This window comes from Osmerus eperlanus, chromosome 23 (genome assembly GCF_963692335.1).
Source record: "Osmerus eperlanus chromosome 23, fOsmEpe2.1, whole genome shotgun sequence".
Lineage (NCBI taxonomy): Eukaryota > Metazoa > Chordata > Actinopteri > Osmeriformes > Osmeridae > Osmerus > Osmerus eperlanus.
This window is the reverse complement of record NC_085040.1, coordinates 9,025,530-9,042,099: the sequence shown is the minus strand read 5'-3', so window position 1 is coordinate 9,042,099 and position 16,570 is coordinate 9,025,530. Positions and strand designations below refer to the sequence as shown.

The 16,570-nt window shown below is 44.8% G+C and overlaps 1 protein-coding gene across 1 annotated transcript; it reads right to left on the bottom strand.

Annotated features, from left to right (window-relative positions):
• Positions 1-13,914: 13,914 nt before the first annotated feature.
• LOC134009839 (uncharacterized) lies at positions 13,915-16,177 on the bottom strand. The gene is made up of 6 exons (XM_062449562.1): positions 15,678-16,177; positions 14,940-15,027; positions 14,660-14,845; positions 14,458-14,607; positions 14,246-14,401; positions 13,915-14,109 (listed from the first exon to the last, which is right to left on the bottom strand). Exons 1-6 carry the CDS (start codon positions 16,046-16,048, stop codon positions 13,915-13,917), a joined length of 1,146 nt encoding a protein of 381 aa, XP_062305546.1. The 5' UTR covers positions 16,049-16,177.
• Positions 16,178-16,570: the final 393 nt, after the last annotated feature.

Sequence of the window (16,570 nt, the reverse complement as noted above, 5' to 3'; positions counted from 1 at the left end):
TGCCCATTCTCATCTGATAACCCTGGTTTGCAGAGGTACACACTCAGTCATTTCAATGAGGGGAAAGGCGGATATCGCGCGCGCCATAACACCAACTGCAGAACGGTTATCCAAATAACAAAGAAGTGTACAACACTCACGTTACAGCATGTGTATTCACACACATACTTGATGCTATCTACCTTTCCATTAGCGACAGTAACTCAGCTGTTAGCTGCAGAGCTAATGTTACAGCCACATTCTAAGGGTAGCAAGCTAGGTAACCATATACAGTAAAGCTACAAAATGATATAGCGTTAGTTAACTTACTTGTCCGAGGTTAGTAGTTAGTACTGATCCAGAATGTAATTTCAGCAAGGCCAGTTTTGTATTAGCTCAAATTGAAGAAACAGTCGTGGCTGAAGTGTAGACATGGCAGACGTGGCAGACATACAAAACAAATGCGCCTACAACAGAAGTTGTGTAGGCGCATTTCCAGAGAAAATTAAATTAAGACACTGGGTCTTCAGAGGCTCGGATGAAGGAACTGTAAAAAGATTTTTGTTTTCCTTTGTACATCCAAACTGAGCAAATGTAATGCTTCGTTCGTTTGCAAGCCATGATGTCTCTCGAGGATAAAAACACTTGCACGGTCGTAGCTCAGTTTCTTATGGGCGGGCCAGATTCTCTGGGCGGGCAAAGCAGAGAGAGGGGAGTCAACCTTCCTCCTTGTGACGTCACAAAGAGGAGATTTTCAAACAGAGCAATTGAGCCTTCATTTTCTCAAAGGCGGAGAAGAACACCCAGGGCTTGGTTTACACCTATCGAAAATTCTAGCCACTGGGGGACCAAAGGCAGGCTAGGGGAACTCATATTAATGTTAAATAACCTCCTAAAGTGAAGTTTTCATGTCATGTCACCTTTAAAGAAACCATTTCACGCATCCTCACTGAACCCTGTAAATGCTTTCTCACCTTTTAACCCCAGTATCTTGTTGTCTACTCATCCCCATGGTTTGTCTTTTGTCTGTTGCCAACTGCCTAGTTTTGTCCTCCTGTTGTACTGATGTTGCCTGCTTTGTTTTCTCCTGCCTGTATCCTTTGTTCATACCTGCCAGTGTCAGTCTGTGTCCTGATTGTGGTTGTTGTAAATAATATGTGTCACGGCTGTACTGAGGACCCAAACGCACGACACACAAGGTTTAGGACGTGCGCAGACTTTTATTGAGAGAAGGATGGGGAGGACGGTTGAGGGTAACTGGTGGATGGTGGAGCGGGGTACCGGTAGGACTGGAGGACTGGAAGCAGTGATGTGGTGGTGGAACAAGAACAAAGGTCAGCACAAAAACAGGCATAGACTGGTCCAAAACACGGAAAGCCAGGAATACAGACATGGGGGTCGGTGATTCAACAAACTGGCGAGTAGTGGGTGACAATCCAGGGTTTAAGAGCTGTGGTGGTGATGAGGGAATGAGCCGCAGGTGAGGTGAGTACCGGGAGGGAGTGAAGAAGCGGAATGGATGACTGGACCTGGAAGAAACGGACTAACACCCGGTCTGGCCTAGGCCGGGGACATGACAATATGTGTCTTGCTTTGTGCTTTTAACATTTTTGATCCCCCCCCGACTCCCTATGTTATTAATGCCCTGCTTTGTTTAACCTGCTTGTTTTTGTTGTTGTTGCTTTGTGTTTTTTCTGTATGTCTGTACTGGGCCCCGTTCGTCGTAAGGGTTGAAGCTAAGTTAGTCAATTGTCCCTTTAGCCCGTTAACATTAGCGAGATGAGTGAGAACAGCAAATATTGGTTCGTCAACGGCTGATCCGCATCCAAATCATGTGGTTAATTTCAATCAGGCTAAACTTATCAGGGAAATTGCACGTGCACGTCCTACTTCAAAAGGCAGGAAAGGTCGATCACCAAAACCGTGATTTTCTAACGGTATGACGGCGGAAAAGACGAAAGAGAGAGCGGTGATAGGCTATTCTCGCCATCCGAGCAAACTATTATAATGAGTCTGTCTCTACGAAGACAATAAGCATATTATCATGGCTAAGTCAAACACTGCCGCTGCCAGAGCAAGACAAGCAGCTTGGCAAAAAATTGCCGATAAGCTATAAATGCGAAAGTTCTGGGGAAATGTATAGGCTCATCTTAAGTGCCTCATTACCCCAATCAGATCACATTTCTTTAAATGTGCCTGCTGGCAGTAGGCTTAATGGAAATTAATAATCGAATGAGATCTTGCAAGCGAAAATAATGATCTCAACTCTTTCAGAATAAGTAGGCTAGATAAAAACAAGGCCAAAGAGTATCTAATTGATACGAATTCATAGACACTTATGAGGATATATGTAGGCTACTGAGCTTATATCATGTACTATATATGTGTATATGCATGTAGGCCTATGTGTAAATCCCTCTTTGATTTCATTGACTGGGACATGGCCAGGGAATATGATGAATTGATTCATCAGCTGGTTAAGCGCCAAGTACACTTTTCTTACAGCAACGCATGCTGCGGCTTTGCCAATGTTTTCTGCATCGCCTATACTGTATACAAATTTAGCCTATACCTGACGCAAAAAAACTCAAGGCTATGCAGAGTCTGAAGCACAGTTAAAGTTTATTGTCAATTTCTTCACATGTCAAGACATAAAAAGGAATCGATGACTTTTCCCACTCTCCCACAGTGAAACATATAAAAAGCACAGGCACAACAGATAAGACAAGACATTTCCTAAAACATAGCGTTACATATTCACATACAGCAGCATAAGCTCATAATAAAGCATAAAGCTTGCTGCGGCGTGTGATATTTGCAATGTACGGCCCGAGAAGGTCTTGCAAATAAATGAGTCCTTGTCCGCTGAATCGATATCGCTCAAACAAGAACTCATCCGTGTGAAATAAAGGATCTTGGCAATCGCGAAGAACTCTATTGGTATGGAAAGCTAATCGAACTAAAATATAGCTCCTTGGTCAACTGGGTCTCTAAAAAAGGGAGCTGCCATGTTATTTTCCGGGGGTGTGGCAAGCTTATCCAGCTACACTTACGTTAGCCTGCTCTGGAGCAGGTTAGTGCTAATTGATATGTTACTATGGTGATTTATCGAAAGTTGCTTCCATGAACCAAAAAGAGGGGCGTTTTTTTATCTTGGCATGAAAATTAGCTTGCTAAACCGCTTAGCAAGCTACGACGAATACCCCCCTGCTGTGGTTGTGTGCCGTTGTACTTTTTAACCTGATTTTTTTCCCTTAGCCCCCTTTCCCTCAAAAAGCTTGTGCTTTTTTCAGGCCATCATTGTAAATAATATTTTTTTCTTAATGATCTTGCCTGGGTAAATAAAGGTTAAATAAAAAAATTATATATATTTTTTAAAGAAAGACAGAAAATGGGCTTGGGTCAAGATAACCGTGTTGAGTCTAGTAATGGAAACTAATAATCTTCATATTATGTGCAGTCTTCCTTTATAAATCATAAGAGAGTATTAGACTTTAGTTACGTTTGATCAGGGTTGATCAATGTGAGGTTCAGGCTTTTCGAGGGCTTATTTGAATAAGGTCTTTACAAAGGATGAATATCAAAAGGATTGGGAGACTGAGTCTGCGAGATTCCAGTCAGATCGCAATGAGAATTGCATTTTGGAAGTCACTGGTAAACATTTCTGATGGCCCATGCATTTGTCTATCCTTTCTGTTGTTTGGGGAAACTCAGGTTAGCAGCGTGTCTTGGTGAGATCCTTCATAATCCAAATCCAGTGTTTACCGCTCCATCGTTGTGGCATAGATGGTATGCCACAACAATGTTGTATACTCGATTGTTGTACTTGAATCGCTGGTTAGCAGTGTGTCTTGGCGAGGTATTCTGGAATGCCAATCCTGACGGTGCAGCATAGATGGACTCAAAGATGGATTGTCACCTTAGAGTTTTTATAGAGTTTTATAGAGAAGGAAAGGTCCTGTGTCTAAGGTCAGAAGGTGATTGTTCAAAGGGTGATGTTTGGTTGTCCCATCTACCCCTCTTTCATTCACATCTACTCTAGGTGTTAGGGGGAGTGGAAAGAATCACATGCAGAGGGTGTCAAAAATAAAAGAGTTCTTTAATCAGGTCTCCAAGAGAACAAAAACAAGGAATACAAACGGGGATAAAATTATTGAAAGTTAAAAAATAAGTGCAAACAAAGTGAAATCTCTGGGATATTCCAAATAATATTCCAGACATGAGGAGTCTGGCCGGGGAGAGGGAAGTCTGGGCCTCCCTACTTAGGTTGCTGCCCCCGTGACCCGACCCCCGGAAAAGCGGTAGATGATGGATGGATGGATAGATTTGCTATTTTAATTATTACTTTTATCACTTGTATTATTGTTTTTTTTAGTGATTTTATGTAAAGCACCTTGAGCTACAATTCTTGTATGAAATGTGCTATATAAATAAAGTCTTACTTACTTACTTACTACCTGTCTCACCTGCTGCATCCTCTTCCTGTCACGCACAACACCCAGTCCTCCCTCCATATCCAGTTAAAATTCCCAAACTTAAATCCACCCTCGGTATTGCATCATTTCAGTCCGCTGCCGCCTCTGACTGGAATGCTCTGCAAAAACACCTAAAACTGGACAAATTCATTCCCATTCCTGCCTTTAAAGGTGACATGACATGCTGTTTTTGGATGCTTTTATATAGGCCTTAGTGGTCCCCTAATACTGTATCAGAAGTCTCTTTCCCGAAATTCAGCCTTGGTGCAGAATTACAGCCACTACTAGCAGTCCCACAAGGAGCTTTCCTCAGAACGCGCTGTTTTGGTGTCTGTAGCTTTAAATGTTAATGAGGAGCGGAGGGGCGGCACCATGCGCTAATGTTTACAATGGATGTATCGCAATGGCTGTAGCCCCATTCCTGTAAGATGCCTTGAATTTGCCCATTCTCATCTGATAACCCTGGTTTGCAGAGGTACACACTCAGTCATTTCAATGAGGGGAAAGGCGGATATCGCGCGCGCCATAACACCAACTGCAGAACGGTTATCCAAATAACAAAGAAGTGTACAACACTCACGTTACAGCATGTGTATTCACACACATACTTGATGCTATCTACCTTTCCATTAGCGACAGTAACTCAGCTGTTAGCTGCAGAGCTAATGTTACAGCCACATTCTAAGGGTAGCAAGCTAGGTAACCATATACAGTAAAGCTACAAAATGATATAGCGTTAGTTAACTTACTTGTCCGAGGTTAGTAGTTAGTACTGATCCAGAATGTAATTTCAGCAAGGCCAGTTTTGTATTAGCTCAAATTGAAGAAACAGTCGTGGCTGAAGTGTAGACATGGCAGACGTGGCAGACATACAAAACAAATGCGCCTACAACAGAAGTTGTGTAGGCGCATTTCCAGAGAAAATTAAATTAAGACACTGGGTCTTCAGAGGCTCGGATGAAGGAACTGTAAAAAGATTTTTGTTTTCCTTTGTACATCCAAACTGAGCAAATGTAATGCTTCGTTCGTTTGCAAGCCATGATGTCTCTCGAGGATAAAAACACTTGCACGGTAGTAGCTCAGTTTCTTATGGGCGGGCCAGATTCTCTGGGCGGGCAAAGCAGAGAGAGGGGAGTCAACCTTCCTCCTTGTGACGTCACAAAGAGGAGATTTTCAAACAGAGCAATTGAGCCTTCATTTTCTCAAAGGCGGAGAAGAACACCCAGGGCTTGGTTTACACCTATCGAAAATTCTAGCCACTGGGGGACCAAAGGCAGGCTAGGGGAACTCATATTAATGTTAAATAACCTCCTAAAGTGAAGTTTTCATGTCATGTCACCTTTAAAGAAACCATTTCACGCATCCTCACTGAACCCTGTAAATGCTTTCTCACCTTTTAACCCCAGTATCTTGTTGTCTACTCATCCCCATGGTTTGTCTTTTGTCTGTTGCCAACTGCCTAGTTTTGTCCTCCTGTTGTACTGATGTTGCCTGCTTTGTTTTCTCCTGCCTGTATCCTTTGTTCATACCTGCCAGTGTCAGTCTGTGTCCTGATTGTGGTTGTTGTAAATAATATGTGTCACGGCTGTACTGAGGACCCAAACGCACGACACACAAGGTTTAGGACGTGCGCAGACTTTTATTGAGAGAAGGATGGGGAGGACGGTTGAGGGTAACTGGTGGATGGTGGAGCGGGGTACCGGTAGGACTGGAGGACTGGAAGCAGTGATGTGGTGGTGGAACAAGAACAAAGGTCAGCACAAAAACAGGCATAGACTGGTCCAAAACACGGAAAGCCAGGAATACAGACATGGGGGTCGGTGATTCAACAAACTGGCGAGTAGTGGGTGACAATCCAGGGTTTAAGAGCTGTGGTGGTGATGAGGGAATGAGCCGCAGGTGAGGTGAGTACCGGGAGGGAGTGAAGAAGCGGAATGGATGACTGGACCTGGAAGAAACGGACTAACACCCGGTCTGGCCTAGGCCGGGGACATGACAATATGTGTCTTGCTTTGTGCTTTTAACATTTTTGATCCCCCCCCGACTCCCTATGTTATTAATGCCCTGCTTTGTTTAACCTGCTTGTTTTTGTTGTTGTTGCTTTGTGTTTTTTCTGTATGTCTGTACTGGGCCCCGTTCGTCGTAAGGGTTGAAGCTAAGTTAGTCAATTGTCCCTTTAGCCCGTTAACATTAGCGAGATGAGTGAGAACAGCAAATATTGGTTCGTCAACGGCTGATCCGCATCCAAATCATGTGGTTAATTTCAATCAGGCTAAACTTATCAGGGAAATTGCACGTGCACGTCCTACTTCAAAAGGCAGGAAAGGTCGATCACCAAAACCGTGATTTTCTAACGGTATGACGGCGGAAAAGACGAAAGAGAGAGCGGTGATAGGCTATTCTCGCCATCCGAGCAAACTATTATAATGAGTCTGTCTCTACGAAGACAATAAGCATATTATCATGGCTAAGTCAAACACTGCCGCTGCCAGAGCAAGACAAGCAGCTTGGCAAAAAATTGCCGATAAGCTATAAATGCGAAAGTTCTGGGGAAATGTATAGGCTCATCTTAAGTGCCTCATTACCCCAATCAGATCACATTTCTTTAAATGTGTCTGCTGGCAGTAGGCTTAATGGAAATTAATAATCGAATGAGATCTTGCAAGCGAAAATAATGATCTCAACTCTTTCAGAATAAGTAGGCTAGATAAAAACAAGGCCAAAGAGTATCTAATTGATACGAATTCATAGACACTTATGAGGATATATGTAGGCTACTGAGCTTATATCATGTACTATATATGTGTATATGCATGTAGGCCTATGTGTAAATCCCTCTTTGATTTCATTGACTGGGACATGGCCAGGGAATATGATGAATTGATTCATCAGCTGGTTAAGCGCCAAGTACACTTTTCTTACAGCAACGCATGCTGCGGCTTTGCCAATGTTTTCTGCATCGCCTATACTGTATACAAATTTAGCCTATACCTGACGCAAAAAAACTCAAGGCTATGCAGAGTCTGAAGCACAGTTAAAGTTTATTGTCAATTTCTTCACATGTCAAGACATAAAAAGGAATCGATGACTTTTCCCACTCTCCCACAGTGAAACATATAAAAAGCACAGGCACAACAGATAAGACAAGACATTTCCTAAAACATAGCGTTACATATTCACATACAGCAGCATAAGCTCATAATAAAGCATAAAGCTTGCTGCGGCGTGTGATATTTGCAATGTACGGCCCGAGAAGGTCTTGCAAATAAATGAGTCCTTGTCCGCTGAATCGATATCGCTCAAACAAGAACTCATCCGTGTGAAATAAAGGATCTTGGCAATCGCGAAGAACTCTATTGGTATGGAAAGCTAATCGAACTAAAATATAGCTCCTTGGTCAACTGGGTCTCTCAAAAAGGGAGCTGCCATGTTATTTTCCGGGGGTGTGGCAAGCTTATCCAGCTACACTTACGTTAGCCTGCTCTGGAGCAGGTTAGTGCTAATTGATATGTTACTATGGTGATTTATCGAAAGTTGCTTCCATGAACCAAAAAGAGGGGCGTTTTTTTTATCTTGGCATGAAAATTAGCTTGCTAAACCGCTTAGCAAGCTACGACGAATACCCCCCTGCTGTGGTTGTGTGCCGTTGTACTTTTTAACCTGATTTTTTTCCCTTAGCCCCCTTTCCCTCAAAAAGCTTGTGCTTTTTTCAGGCCATCATTGTAAATAATATTTTTTTCTTAATGATCTTGCCTGGGTAAATAAAGGTTAAATAAAAAAATTATATATATTTTTTAAAGAAAGACAGAAAATGGGCTTGGGTCAAGATAACCGTGTTGAGTCTAGTAATGGAAACTAATAATCTTCATATTATGTGCAGTCTTCCTTTATAAATCATAAGAGAGTATTAGACTTTAGTTACGTTTGATCAGGGTTGATCAATGTGAGGTTCAGGCTTTTCGAGGGCTTATTTGAATAAGGTCTTTACAAAGGATGAATATCAAAAGGATTGGGAGACTGAGTCTGCGAGATTCCAGTCAGATCGCAATGAGAATTGCATTTTGGAAGTCACTGGTAAACATTTCTGATGGCCCATGCATTTGTCTATCCTTTCTGTTGTTTGGGGAAACTCAGGTTAGCAGCGTGTCTTGGTGAGATCCTTCATAATCCAAATCCAGTGTTTACCGCTCCATCGTTGTGGCATAGATGGTATGCCACAACAATGTTGTATACTCGATTGTTGTACTTGAATCGCTGGTTAGCAGTGTGTCTTGGCGAGGTATTCTGGAATGCCAATCCTGACGGTGCAGCATAGATGGACTCAAAGATGGATTGTCACCTTAGAGTTTTTATAGAGTTTTATAGAGAAGGAAAGGTCCTGTGTCTAAGGTCAGAAGGTGATTGTTCAAAGGGTGATGTTTGGTTGTCCCATCTACCCCTCTTTCATTCACATCTACTCTAGGTGTTAGGGGGAGTGGAAAGAATCACATGCAGAGGGTGTCAAAAATAAAAGAGTTCTTTAATCAGGTCTCCAAGAGAACAAAAACAAGGAATACAAACAGGGATAAAATTATTGAAAGTTAAAAAATAAGTGCAAACAAAGTGAAATCTCTGGGATATTCCAAATAATATTCCAGACATGAGGAGTCTGACACCAACCGACTGTAGTTCTGGAATTCTGCAAAACAATGTGACAAAGAGAAGAGGAACAATGTATTAAAAATTATCTGGCGCCGTCCCTGCCCAGGGTTGATTGTAAAATACAGATCACCCCTTTCCGAATAAAGTTCGACTGATCTGATTTGTTGATTTCTGTTGCTATGAAAACCAGTTTAGCCAAGCTAACTAACATTGTTTTTAGCTAGCTTGCATTACCATTGAATAGCTAACAAAACTTTAGTAAAAATAGCTTGCTAATCGAGCAGAACTTGTTAATGCAGGAGACTCAGAGACCTTAGCGCGTCACTAGCATCTCGTCATATCACGCAGTCGGAGCACAGCTAAATAATCAGCTGTCAGCGCTCTTGAGTACCCAGCATGCAGTGCGGCATGTCAAAAAACGCAAAGACTTGGAAAATAGTTTGGTTACAACGGCCATGCGAGGGATTTCAGTTATCTTCGTTCAGTTAGATGTTTGTAATGTTATTATTTGTTAGTTAATATAATCTTGTTGGTCACCCTGAGTGTGCATGTCATGTAGTTTAATGGTAAAAGAGAGTCGGCTATTTTACAATCAGAGACTACAATCGCAAGGAGCTTGATGTGGGCTACACCCGGGCTGTACCCTAGCCAGTTGCCTACGGCGGTGGACTGAACAGTAGTGCAAATCTCTAGCGAAAAATCTACGTCCCACTGACAGTTTTCCCACTTGACTTGTTTTTTAGGTGTCATCCTCCAGAGGTGCTGTCGCGTTTTCTACACTTTTCAACAGCCATCATACTGTGAGTGAATTAACCAGAGTTCTTTATATAAAACCAGAGAATTCTTTAAATAGTTGATAATTGTATTGTATACATATTTGTTGCACAATTGTTATAATTTTCACACATCCTTTCTTATGATGTATACTAGTTGGTTTTGCATTAAATATGTGTATTGTATATTACCTATCAATAATTTTTACGTTGTCTATATTGTTTGAGTTACCAACAACTGGATCTAAATGTGTGTTTTACATACTTGGCCAATAAATAAAACCAGATTTCTGATCACCCCTGTTGTTGCATTCATTCATTGAGTCCACAACTGTTACTGTAGCACTGATCACTTTATTGTGCAGCACTAGTGTAAAAAAAAAAAAGTATCAGGCTATTATTTACAAGATTGAGAATGAAGTCATGAAAACCAAGATGTACAATTAGTTGCAATTATTTCAAGATCAGATATTTACAGTGAAATCAAATATTTACAGACAAATCACTTTCCTCCAGCACTACAGATTAGACCATTTCAAATTGAACATGTTTAAGACAAACACTAATGAACAAAATTTACAATATATACACACACACAATTAAATGCATTTACAGCCAGGTCATTACCCCAACAGGTCAGCAACTGACTTAAAGTGTTCGTAACTCTCAAATACAATGCCCTCCAGGCCTTTAGACGGGGACATCTTTTTGACCGGGCAGAAGCTCTTTTTTTTGTATTTGTTGTGTCCCTGGGTTGGTTGGCCACAGAGTGCACAGACAGGGAGATTTTTCACCCGTGAGACTTTTACTCCCACCTCTGTGGGTACATCCTTCAACTTCCTCTTGTAGTGCGTTGACTTTGCCCACAATGTAGTAGTAGCGGGCACAGTTGGAGGGACTGGTGTAGGCAGACCGGCGATTGCAGAGGGGGAGGGCACAGGTCTGGTAGAGGTGGCCGCGAGGGAGAGCACAGGTCTGGTGGCGGTAGAGGTAGAGGCGGCCACGAGGGAGGGCACAGATCGTGTAGAGGTAGAGGCGGCCGTGAGGGAGGGCACGTGTCGGGTGATGGTGCAGGTGGCAGGGGCTAGGGTTTTTTTCACAGGCGGTGGCAGTGGTGGTTGAGACCAGGAGAGTGGCACAATTATGTCAGTCCTTCCCTTAAGGGCCTTCGTCCCTGCCGTGCTAGGTTTAGACACATACTCCATCAAGGGGTAGTCTGGTGGAGGGAGGACCGCTGGCTGGTTTGGTGCTGGAGGCAGGTCTGCTGCCGAGATGGACGCGGTTTTGGAGATGGTGCACGGCTGTTTGGTGGCATGCAGGTTGAGAAGGCGCTCTTGCCGATGAATGAAATTCCGGACGGTCTTGGTGTTGATCTTTGGCAGAGGGATGCCTGCATTGGACAGGATGGGATCATCCACCAAAACCCTGTGCTGGATCCGCTCGTAGGCCTTCAAGATGGTGGTCTTCTCAGGACTACTGCGAGACCCTGGAGGTGAGCGCAACCAAAGTAATTTCACCAGGGTGTACATCAGCCTGTTGTGCAGAGCGCTGATGTCCTGCTGTGCTGGTGCGTACCGCGTCGCCATCTTCAGCTTCTGTATCACAGCAGCATCCAACAGGTCATCCCTCTTCGTGCGGCAGTAGAGGGTGTTGCCCCAGTGTGTCCGATACAGCTGGGTGAACTGCTGTGGCCGTTTGTCATGCTCCTCCACTGTGTTCCATAGTTGGAGGAGCTCGTTTCTCTGCTCTGTGGTCAGTGACAGCTTGGTCTCTATAAGGCCAATCTCCACCAGAGCAGAACAGAACGCTTCCAACTTCTGGAAACCAGGAAGAGGGTTTTGACTGCAGGCATCCTCCTGTAAAAAAAACAAAACAACAAATTGCATGAGAATTGTCTTTTATTTCAGTAACCAGTGCTTTGTATTTAATTCTACCAGACAACAGCTACTCACAAAGGCCGGAGGGTGAACGGTGGCAGTTTTGTCACTGGTGAGAGTGATGTGGGGCAGAGTGGCATCCAGAACATCATCGTAATGGGCCTCCTCTTCGCTCTGGTAAGCCTCGTCTGCTTCACCCGGATCGGGCTGTCCAGGCTGAAGCACTTCCTCATCCGGACCGGGCCCATCATTGACCAGATCTTGAAGAGAGAGGAGGTGCCCTGTTTCGCCAGTGCTCTGGCTGAAGAGATACTCCAGCCCGAGCAGCTCGTGGGAGTTGACATTAGCAGGGGCCTGGAAATTCTCCTCCACAGCCTCTCCGAACAGCTGCCGACAGCGGGTGTTGAGGCGGCTGATCAGCGGCGCAGAGTAGGTCCTGTGGTGCCTCCCTTTTCCTCCAAACACAGCAGCCGCGCTCCTGTCAGAGTTCCACCGTGCGATGCCACTGATCAGGTACACCTGATAAGGCCGTGCTGCACAGTGGGGACCTGAAAGTCACCATAAAAAAGGTATTAACGACAGGGTCACTCACATGTTTGATTTGTAACAGAGTATACAGACAGCAGTTGCATACCTGGAATCATGTGGGGGAGGGCTTTGTGGAAACCTTCCAGGCTGTTGCTCTCTCACGCCCTTGTAGTAGGGCAAGTCCACGTTGTTGATGGTTGTGATGCGTGCCACCCTGTACATATCCATACCCGGAGGATCCTGGATGCACTCCAGGTGTCGCTGCTGGGCTGCCCACAACTCATCAATGGCATCTATAAATAAACAATCACACACCGTGTGTTACGTTTATTTTGTATGCTACACCATCACCCTATCGCCATGATGTTGTATCAATTGTGTGGGTGTTGTGTTTTTTGGGTAATTTGCTTCTTTTTTTTGTACCAGGTGTTTTGAAGAGGTTCACTCCACTCTCGTCCAGCCCAGCGGGACCCTTCAGCTCCTCGATGGTTTGGTGGACGAGCCGGAAGGTTTCCTGAGCTCCGAGAGTGACTCACCTCACATGGTGTTGGAGATGGTCCCTTAAGAGGTGCTGTTGGACAATATCCTCATCGGATAAGGCGCCCAGCAACACGTTCTGGTTCCTCACAGCCCCTATGAGCAGCTCCAGATCAGCCCTGTTGTAGGCCATGACCACTCCAGCTATGGCAGACTTGAAGGCAGCGTACTTGGAGTGAGACTGTGCGGATAGCTGCATCAAATCTGTGGATCCAATGAAAGATGTCCAGGCGCACGACCATCCCATCGTCCACCCAGGGCTGAAACATGGTCTCCAACGCCGTTGGGCCCTGTGCACGGCAACAACCACGGTCAACATACATGATTTTGGGGGCAGGTTGGTTGGCCAGCTGGAACCTCTCCATGACTCCACGGCACATTGGTGTCAGCTTGTCTGTGGACTCCTCGCACGTCAGCACAAAGGTCACAATTTGGGAGTGCTCGTTGCCGATGCTGGTGAACCACTCGGCTGAGCCTTTGCCCTCCCCAGACAGCTTCTTCACCACCTAAAAAATATGTAAGTTTGCATGTGATATGATAACCTCCATTAGATTCTATTGGTATGTGGTTTTTGTAGTAGTTTTTTTAAAAACATTTTGCATCATAGGGTTCTTCATAAAAGCAAACACAATACTGAAATTTGCTTTGCATCATACAGTGTCACATTATGTTTTGATCAGCCTACTTTCTTGGTGGAATCCATTTTCAGCACAGTGCCAAAAGTGGAGAGGATCTGGCTCCTGTAGTCCTCCACATTGCTTGCCTCCGCCAGCAGGAAGGCGTGACGCAGGAGCCGTGCGGAGGGAAGCTCTCTCTGAGGCGGTGGAGCCTGAAACGTGTGCCCCAATGCAGCGACTATCCCTCCGGGTTCAGCCAAGGTCATGAGGAGTGTGGTGTACAGGTCCTTGCGATGAAGGTACTCCGACGTGACTCTCCTGTACCTGCCTCCACACCTTGACCATGGTGTTCCCTTCGGTCCGGTCCCTCAAGAGCCGCACAACATTTCGATCCACACCTCGTCTGTAAGTAGAGTCACAATCATTCGAGATTGATTTGTGTGACCACTGCTAAGTTTGTTCAATGCAGACATTAGGTTTGGTATACTTACTTGCTGGTAAGGATGGCAGGGAACATGGCTTGGTGAGCCTCGCTAAGTTGCGTTACAATAGCAGAGTCCCACGCAAGCCACCGTCCCACTGTGCCACCTTCTCCACTCCTGGCTGCCTTTGTGCAGGGTCCGCAGCACAGGACCTCGGTCAGCAAGGAGTACCAGTCGGATACATCACAGATGTGACGCACCTAAAGTAAACATGGGGGAAACAAATCAAGTCAAGTAAAGACTGATATGACTTTCTGTGCTGTGTGTTTGCCGCATGGTAATACATATTGTCAACTGTCATGTAATAACTCGTCAGACGGGTGAAGTTAGTTATACCCGGGTGTGGTAGCCTGACTTGTACAGGTGCACATTTCGTCCGGCCCCCACGCAACCATCCCCTTGAGGACACTTCAGGGAGTACCTCCACACTCCGACAGGGCGCCGAAGGAAGCCAGGCTCCTGAAAAAGAGCTGTGGACTTGGCACACCACCGCTGACAAAGCCGGGAGGTTCAGGTGGGTAAAACCACATCCTGTCGGATTTCAACACCCGCCGCTTTTTCAGGAGACCGGTGATGTCCTTGAAGGTCTGAACAGGGGTGAACAGCCCTCTCTCGGCATCCTCCTTCACCCAGGAGATGTCGGCAGATGGGATGCCATTGGGGTCTTCCCAGAGACGCACCCAACCCTCCAGCTCTGCCTGCAACGCGTACAAAACATCCGGTTGTTATTGTGTACAAAGCAAAGTTTACATATTTAAAAAACAGGCTGCTGAGAACGGACAGCGGTGGCAGGCTGCTGAGAACGGACAGCGGTGGCAGGCTGCTGAGAACGGACAGCGGTGGCAGGCTTCTTGGGTCGGACAGCGGGTTCACCCGGGAATTGGGATCGCAGAGGCTGACTAAATAATCCCTTGAAGTCTTGCGACTTGTCCGACTCTAAAAATGAACAGAATAAAGTAGTCGTTTTGTAATATGAATTATAAAAAAAAGATATACAGTTTAGTGTGCATTTACTCTGTATCTCACTTACCTTCCACAGACTGGCTTGCAGCCACAAGTTCCACCTCATTGCCTGGCCATTCAGGAGCATCACATTTGGAAGTGGTGGCCTGCAGTTGCTGGACAACAAATCTATTGTTACTCTCTAGATTGTATGATATCCTTTTTTTAATGACCAAAAACAAACATATTAGTATGCTACTCTGCTCTTCCTGTTTCATAACACTTACTTGCTTGTCTCTGTCATTAATGTATTTCCTAAACCGCTTCATCTGGATGCTGGTTATGTGGGTCACTGGTGTGTGCAACCACCTCCTCACAGAACCATAAGCATCAATAATGCCCTTCCTCTGCTCAGTTGTGAACTGTTCTGGCCTGTCCTTCTGAGCCTGGTACTGCCTATATAGTTCCCACATCTCTTGGAAGGTGTGTGACTCAAACCCCCTCTGACCATAAATACAGCTGTCAGTGTTGGCCTCAAGAAGATTCGATATTTGTGGGAAGCTCTCTGCATACTCTGCCAGGTACTCCTTTATCCACAGGTTCCCTATCTCTCCCTTACGGTGAGGGTTGGTCACCTCTGACCTGTGCTTGTCAAGGACGCTGGAATAATAGACATCAACTTAGCATCGTGATCATTAATATCACTGAGTATGAGGAGGAGTAAAGAAACGTTGCAAAGATGAATTATAAACCCTGATGGTAGCCATAGTTTTGTGTTGAAAATAAATGCTATTTGATATGCAAAGCCCACAACAGTTTTACTTACTACTTCATGTAGCCCACATCATTTTCCACAATCCAGTGGAGTGGTGCGTTCATATACTGCCCAAACGGCACCACCAGCTTTCCAAGGCACATCTGGCGTGATGGCGCAGGGATGCCCTCTGCTCGAAGGAGCGTCTGTGCATGGGCCAGGGCAGTGGCCTGGTTCAGCAGCTCCTGTGGAGGATTGGGGAAGAAGAGCTTTTTTCCCCGATAGGTACGGGACTCCTTGGTTGCCACCAACACAGCCTGTTGACGACTTGCTGGGGCCTCAGGGTTGATCACTCGAATGACGGGGGTTGCCATCTTCAGTGGTAGAAATACAGCTCTACAGACGCTTCTGAAATACACCAAGGTACAGTAACGAAACAACATTATTATTTACATTTACACCAATTTGCCAAATAATTTCAACCTGAAAGAATTCATGTCATTTAAAATACACAAACTGAGAAGGTGTATGCTTTTGTGTTGCAGATCAGTGTTAGTGTGCCTACAATGATTCTGTAATGGTGCAATGGAATGGCTGAATCCAAGCGCAGAGGTATTAATTGAAAATCAAATCAGGTACAGGTCCAGATGCAAAAGAATAGGACATAAGTGTTTCCAAATAAGACAATACTTGCAGACCGCTTCGTAGATTTGGTATGGTGGCAAACAGCAAACAGTACCTACTTCAAAAAGGACAGGGTGTCAATGAACTGTTTAAGTAGTGGCAGTAAGTGGCAGAGGGAGAACAGGTGAGTGGTATCAGTAATCAGTACTCCGGGGATGCAAGGGAGGTCTACCAGTTTAACAACTTTCAGCCTTGAATATAGCAATTCAAACACAATTGTATATTTAGACACTGCCACATTTGTTTGTTCAGGGAAATCAGAAGTTTTGTGTAGATGGCAT

What these genes read in the sequence shown, in the direction of transcription:
- LOC134009839 (XM_062449562.1), bottom strand. Translation starts at nt 16,048, where the DNA reads ATGTTGTTTCGTTACTGTACCTTGGTGTATTTCAGAAGCGTCTGTAGA. An exon ending in TGCAAGCCAGTCTGTGGAAG is followed by an intron (nt 14,846 to 14,939) that starts GTAAGTGAGATA and finishes GTTCATTTTTAG; the next exon opens with AGTCGGACAAGTCGCAAGAC. An exon ending in GTCTCCTGAAAAAGCGGCGG is followed by an intron (nt 14,402 to 14,457) that starts GTGTTGAAATCC and finishes CGGCTTTGTCAG; the next exon opens with CGGTGGTGTGCCAAGTCCAC.